The sequence below is a fragment of the Elephantulus edwardii genome, unplaced genomic scaffold, assembly GCF_000299155.1.
Source record: "Elephantulus edwardii isolate Elephantulus edwardi_28Jun2011 unplaced genomic scaffold, EleEdw1.0 scaffold00019, whole genome shotgun sequence".
Classification (NCBI taxonomy): Eukaryota; Metazoa; Chordata; class Mammalia; order Macroscelidea; family Macroscelididae; genus Elephantulus; species Elephantulus edwardii.
Window position 1 is genome coordinate 18,818,834 of NW_006399769.1, and position 7,607 is coordinate 18,826,440.

General features: G+C 37.6%; 1 protein-coding gene across 1 annotated transcript in view; it reads left to right on the forward strand.

Annotated features, from left to right (window-relative positions):
• The window catches only part of PRKD3 (protein kinase D3), a 138,073-nt gene that overhangs the window by 78,944 nt on the left and 51,522 nt on the right, over window positions 1–7,607 (forward strand). Inside the window, exons 7-8 of the mRNA XM_006882391.1 lie at window positions 5,021–5,204; window positions 6,492–6,612. Coding sequence (XP_006882453.1) covers window positions 5,021–5,204; window positions 6,492–6,612 — 305 coding nt within the window. The remainder of the gene's footprint in view (window positions 1–5,020; window positions 5,205–6,491; window positions 6,613–7,607) is intronic.

The window sequence follows — 7,607 nt, forward strand, 5'->3', positions numbered from 1 at the left end:
CGATTGGCACAGGACAGAGCGGAGTTTAGGGCTGTTGTACATAGGGTCGCTATGAGTCGCAGGCGACTCGACGGCACATAACAACAACAACAACATTGAGTGATCTTTCTACTTTTCCTGTAGCAATGTACTTCCTTGTAGTCCAACATTTTAATAGAGCTACTAGTACACATTCTCTTTTAAACACTGTTATTATTCCTACTTACAGGCTAGTAAACTAAGGCATGGAAGTTTACTAACTTGCCTAAGGAAGTAACAACCAATAAATGGCAATGATCTATAGTCAATAAAACACATGCACTGCTTTATCATCCCTTTCTCCATCAGATAATCAGCAGCCAAATATTTCCTGCATTTGGTCATTGTTTTCAAGATAATAATAAACTAGTTTTGGTTTTTGGGAGAAAGGAAAGAGAAATCACTAAACAGTAAGCATTTAGAAAAAAAACAATCACATAACTGATAACAGTAATCAGTTCTGTAGAAGCAAAAGCATAAATTTGGAACTATTCTAGAACTTAATGTTTTTCTTTATGACATGTTTTTTGTAATTGCTTATTAATACCATTGATAGAGTATGATTGGATTTTTCTGTTCAGTTAATCTAAATTAATGCAGGTTTTTTTCTTGTAACTGAAGTTTTACCTGCATTTGTAGATAATGAAGTTGTATTTTTTGTGGTTTTCCACCTTTCATACCAAAACTCACATGACACTCACCCCGAGGTCTGTAAACCTTCACAGAAGTTAACTCTTAACTTGAAAGAATTATGGACAGAATTCCCACATCTTTGTTCTGCTGAGCCAACCTTTTGGTTAGCAGCTGACTGTTTTAACAACTACCAGGGCTGTTTACTTATTGTACGGTGGATGAAAACACTAACATATGTAACATACATTTCTTTGATTATTAGTGAGTTTAAGTATCTTTTCACTGTTCATTGGTTGTTTAGGAGTTCGCTCCCACCCCCCAGCTTTAAATTGCTTGGTCAGATGCTTTAAAAGTTTTTGTTTGTTTTGTTTCTACACAGGAGCTAATTTTAAAAGGTTTTGTTTGTTTTGTTTCTACACAGGAGCTAATGATAAATCCACAGCATACTTTAAATATTTTCCTCAGCCAGTAATTTGTCTTTCTTAGTGAGTTTTACTGAAATAGAAGAAATTGTCCTAAAACAAGGCCCCAGGAATTAATGGAATATCAATTGGCATATTTCAACAAACAGCTGCTTCCCTGGATGCACTCACCAGGTTGTGCTGAGAACAGGTATCTGACCAGTGGACTGGAAGAAAGCCATATTTATTCCCATTCCAAAATAAGATGACCCAAGAGAATGTGTAAATTATATAAAAAAAAATTATACATAAGCATAATCCTGCTAAGATTATTTTAAAATGACTGGAACAGTAGTAAATTGACAGAGAACTACCAGAAATACAAGCCAGTTTTCAAAAAAAAAGAGGCTGTGGCACTATCCCCAGTGTCAGATGGATCTTGGCTAAAAGCAAAGAGCACCAGAGGAATTTCTGTCTGTATTTCATTGACTATTCAATGGCATATGTGTGGATCACAACAGATCTTTACTAACTTTCAGAAGAATGGGAATCCCAGAGTACTTGATTATGCTCATTCAAAACCTATTAACTTGGACTGGGAAGGAGTTGTCAGAACAGAGCAAGGAACCACTGCATGGTTCAAAATCAGGAAAGGAGTGTGTCAGGGATGCATCCTGTCTCCATACCTTTTCAGTGGGTATGCAAAACAGATCATTCAGAAGGCTGGACTTTATGAGGAAGAATGTAGCATCAGGATTGGAAGAAGATGCATCAACAACTTGGGTTATCCAAATGGTGTACAACCTTGCTTGCTGAAACTGAGTAGGACCTAAAGCATTTGCTTCAGAAGGTCAAAGACTGTAATATTTATTATGAATTGAAGCTCAACATCAAGAAGACAAAGTTTTGGGTTTCTTTTAAGAAAAAAAAGACCAGTATTCTCTGGGCCAACTGAGCCAGTTGACAGCATCATAAGTGGAGATTGAGATAGTTATTATTAACAATTTCATTTTGCTTAGCTCTGTAATCAACACTCTTGGCACCAGCAGTCAGGAAATCAGAAGACTGATTGCATTAGAACAATCTGCTGTCAAGAACCTCTCTAGAATGCTAAAGAGCAATGATGACAGTCTAGAGACTGAGGTACACCTGATTACGGCCTTGGTCTTCACAATTATTTGCTATGCATCAGAGAGCTAGATAGTGACTAAGGATGACAGAAGAATCATTGTCTTTGAATTTGGTGCTTTAAGAGTATTGCGCATACTATGGACTGCCAAGAGAACAAACAGGTTTATTCTAGAGAGGGTGAAATCAAGCTGCTCCTTGGAGGTAAAGATTTTGAAGCTCCATCTTACATACTTTGGACATGTTGCCAGGAGGGATCAGTTCGTGAAGAAGGACATCATGCTTGGAAGGGTGGAGGGACAGTGCGGGAAAGGCAGACCCCAGTTAAGATGATTGACACAACAACTGGAGTAATGGGGCTAAGTGTGTCAGAGACAGTGAGACTGGCTCAGGAAGGGGCATAATTTAGAGCTACTGTATGTAGGAATACTCTGGAGTTGCAGGCAACTCATACAACAATAATAATTTATAACTGAATTTAGTTATTATGGTTGCAGATTTATACAACCACCACAGCTACCCAGTTTTAGAGTATTTATCACCCCAGAAAGAAATTGCATACTCAGGAGCTCTGGTGGTCTAATGGTGAGAAACTGTGCAGCAGTCCCAGAGGCACAAGGTTAAATAAACACCAGCCACTCCCTGGGAGAAAGATGGATAGTCTCCTCCCGTGGGATTTACGGCCTCTGAAAACCCACTGGAGGGTCAGGGAATGGGTCGGCTCTGACTTGATGATATGCAACAAGAAGCAATTGTCTTTTCTAAACATTTCACATAAATAATATACATTATGTGGCCTTAAAAAAAAAAGCACAAAACACTTCAGACTTATTTCTGTTGAGCCAAGTCAACTCATAGCTGACACTCCTGTGGGAGGTTTTGTTTTGTTTTTTTTCTGAGATTATATATAAATCACACAGGAAGAGATTGCCCATATTTCTACCTCGTATGATCTAGGCCACCAGATCTCCCTTACATGGTCATTGTCTCTCTCTATCTCCCTCTCCCTTTCTGTCTTTCTCCTTTCTCCACTCACTCCCTCTGCTGTTGAGTCAGAACTGTCAGCCGTTAGGTTGGCAGCACAATATCCTACCAAGTAGGCCACCAGAGCTTTTAAGTTAAGGGCTTAAGTGACTTATTAACCTTTTTAACTTATTAACTCTTTTTTAACCTTCATGTTGTAACATGTAAATACTTCATTCTTATATATCATTAAGCAATATTCCTATTTAGCTGTATACTGGATCCATTTATCAGTTGATGGGCATTAAAATTGTGTTCACTTTGAGAATATGGGGGAAAATACAACTGAATACTCATGTACAGCCTTTATATTTAACTTTTCTTGAGTATATATCTAGAAATGAAATTGCTGCATCCTGTTGTAACTCCACATTTAGCATTTTAAGGGACTGCCAACCTGTTTTCTAAAGTAGATGCTAGTATATGCGTTTTACATTCCCACCAGTAATCTCTAAGGTTTAAAATTTCATCATATCCTCACTAGCACTTTTTTTATAACCTGCTGTTGTTATGTACCATCAAGTCAGAACCAACTGATAGCTGACCCCCAGCAGGTATGAGAGGGATGTTACCACTTGGGAGGAGACTACCCATCTTCTCCCGCACAGCAGCTGCTGGAAGCATGCCTTTGGGTTGCCAGTGTGATTTCTTACCACAAAGCCACTCAGAGCTCCCTATAACCTTTCCTAGTGGGTATGAAATGATACATCCCTGTGCTGTTAAGTTGCATTTCCATTATAGCTAATGCCGTTGAGTATTTTCTTAAATACTTACTACTCATTTGTATGTCTTCTTTGGAGAAATATATTTTCAGATCTTTTGCCCAATTTAAATTGGGCTATTTATATTTTTATTGGGGGAGATTATTTTAATTTAGTTACAAGAGTTTTTTAATTATTCTAGGTATAAATCCCTTCTCTGATGCATAATTTTCAGAATTACAGCACAGATTTTTGTTTGTGGTGGGGTTGTTGTTTTGTAATTGTTGTGTACCATCGAATCGAATCTGACTGACACAGTGGGAAACTGCCCCTCTATCTTCAGCAGAGTATCTGGTGGATTCGAATCCCGTGCGCCTTCAGGATTGCAGCACAGATTCTTGCCACTTGGCCACCAGAGCTCCCATGATAGATAATTTTCAAATACATTTTCCCATTTTGTATGTTTCCTTTTTACTCCCTTAATTTACTATGTGTTGCACACACATTATTGTAAGTCTAATTTCTTTTTCTTTTGTCACGTGCTTTTAGTATTTGTTGTATCTAAAAAGGCTGTGTGATTCAAGGCTATAAAGATTTACTCCTTTCTTTTCTTCCAGAGGTTGCATACTTTTCATTCTTTTTGTATGTCTTTGGTCTTCTTTTAGTTCATTTCCCATGGATTCAAGAAAAAGGATCCAACTTCATTCTTTTACTTTTGGATAGCCAATTGTCCTAGCAGCACTTGTTAAAAAGATGATTTATCCCACACTGAATTATCTTTGCTATTCTTGTTGAAGATCAGTTATTCATACAAATAAAGACGATGGCTTATCTTTTCACTGTACTCATAGAGTACATCTTTTTCCATTCAGAAATTTCAAATTCTGGCATATATAAATGGATTTTATGATTTTTTGGTATATTATATGTTTTTTAATATATAACCTTTTTATTATGAGTCATGAAGGTATTAAGTCTTTTGGAATGTTTTTCTCCCTTTGTTAACCTTATGTTTTTAAGAGTTTTTGAACTTTCATATGTAATAGACTGACTCTGTTTAGAAATATTGACATTCTATTAATACAAAATTCTTAAATTCGTCTTAAACTTTTACAGAACCTTCCAGTTTGGGGACAGATACAGATATCCCCATGGACATTGACAGTAGTGACATAAACAGTGATTGTAGTCGAGGCTTGGATGACACAGAAGAGCCATCTCCCCCAGAGGATAAAATGTTCTTCCTGGATCCATCTGATCTTGATGTTGAGAGAGATGAAGAAGCTGTTAAAACAATCAGGTAACACATGTGTACGTATTGTAAGCTATTTCAAAATGCAGGGCCCTTCAGGAGCTCCATTAAGAAAGAAAATGCCTATGTCTATAGTCAAACCATATATCTGTTTTAAAATATAACTGTGACTAATTCTGTTACATGCTCGGCACTTTTTTTTTCCTCGTTCAACACTACTTCTAAAGTAAATTATATTCTTCATAGAATCCTTTCAAGATGTGATCGAAATCCAAAGTCTCTGTAAATTTTCATTGAAATTAATAATTTAAAAAATTTAATAAAAAAAAAGAATCCTTTAAAAATAGAAATGCTTTAGGTCATACTTCCTAGTTGTGGAGCAGCTACCACAAGGTGTCAGTATTGAGCCACTGAGTAGAACAGCCAGTTTCTTCACATACTTGTCTAATGGTAGAAATAACAGTAAAAATATATTCTTGATAGTGTTGCATTGAAGATGGTGGTAATGAACTAGGAGGCAGTTTTCATGTTGCATAATTATCTAATTATTACCACTCTTTGAAAACCCAAATCATGTAACCACTCACTGATAGCTGTCAAATCCGAGCTACTTCATAGCTATCTCTAGTGAGTTTCTGAGGCTTTAAATTATAGAACAGGAGATTATTCGTCTTTTTCCTCTGGAGCCTAGTAGATTTGGCATAGGTCTTTGGGAAAACAGCACTGCTTCCTACAGTCTACACCACTAGAGCTTCCCAAATTGAACTATGAAATTGCCCTCACTATCCCCCAAGTGGCACGATGGATAAATGTCCAGCTGCTGACCTCAGTGCTTGAACTCACCAGCAGGTCACTCGGAGTCAAGCACTGGTAGTCTGCTCCAGTAAAGAGTACGTTCTAGAAACCCTGTAGGGTGCCTCTGCTCTGCTCCTCAGAGTCACGTGAGTCAGAGTCCATCTGGAGACACAGCAGGGGAGCAACATTGCTGTTGGTAGGACCCATCAAGTAATTTTTCAGCTCATAGACAGATTTGTGACAGAGTAGAGCTGCCCCATAGGATTTTTAGGTTATTTGTTGATATTTATTTGAGAGTTGTGGTTTGCATGTTGGACTTTTTTGGTAGACTTTACAGGAGCATTTCTCCCAGAGAGCCACTGGGTGGGTTTGAACGCCAAACTATAGCACTATCAAACCCAAAACCCAGTGCTCTTGAATCAACTACACTCCTGGCAACTCTATAGAATAGAATAGAACTGCCCCATAGGATTTCTAAGGCTGTAAGTCTTTGTAGGATTTATTCACAGCCTTGTGACATTGCCTAATTTTTCTTCCAAGGTGTACCTGTTGGGTTCAAATGCCATCCTTTCACTTGGCAGCCCAGCATTTAACCCATCTCACCATGGGAGTTTCCTATAGCACCACCAACCCCATTGCTGTGGAGTCAATTCCACGGATGGTAACCCTTCATCGTGGTGACAATGCATTGTGTTTTTGTGGGTTTAAAAAAATTTTTTTTTTCTTTTGGTTGAGATTTTAAACAAAGTTTATAAAGAACTTGGATTTCCATTCATTTATTGTTGTTCATTTTCCTCCCTACCCCCCAGTTCGCTTTTCTCTTTGAAAAAGAATTCTTTTATTATTGTACAATTTCCTCCCCCTCCCCCCATTTCACTTTGCTATACAGCTCTTATTCTGACATAATACCTAATCATATATTCATTTTAAACAGTTCTTTCCCTCATCTGTTTCAATGTAGTATACATTATTTATCCCCTCTTTTCTTAGTTTTCCCCCAACACCCATGTCAGTCCTGTTTTATAACAGTGACATTATATAGTATTTGTCTTTTTGTGACTGAGATGTTTCACTCAGCATAATGTCTTCCAGGATAAAGCATCTCTTTGCTATTGTGAACAATGCAACAATAAACATAGGTGTGCATATATCTGTTTGGGTGGCAGTTCTAGTTTCTTTAGGGTATATTCCCAGTAGTGGAATTGCTAGATCAAATGATGTTTCTATTTCCAGCTTTTTGAGAAAGCACCATACTACCTCCACAGTGGTTGCACCGTTTTATACTCTCACCAACGGTGAAATAAGGGTTCCACTTTCTCTCTTAGAAATAGGGATTTTGAACAGTTCTTCATGTGCTTGTTGGCCATCTGAATGTCTTCTTTGGTGAAGTGTCTGTTTATATCCTGTGCCCATTTTGCAACTGGGTTGTTTATCTTGTGGTGTGTACATTGTGTTTTAAGGTTGTAAACCTTAAGGGGAGCTGACTGGCTGGCTCATCCTTCTCCCACAGAGTGGCTAGTGAATTGAAAGCCTGGCCTTTAGTTAGCAGCTTGTTACGTAACCCATGTGCCACCAAGGCTTCTTAAAGTGCCATAAGGGTTTTGTTTTGTTTTGTCTTTTTTTTTTTCTATAATTATATTTTATTAATTTTCATAA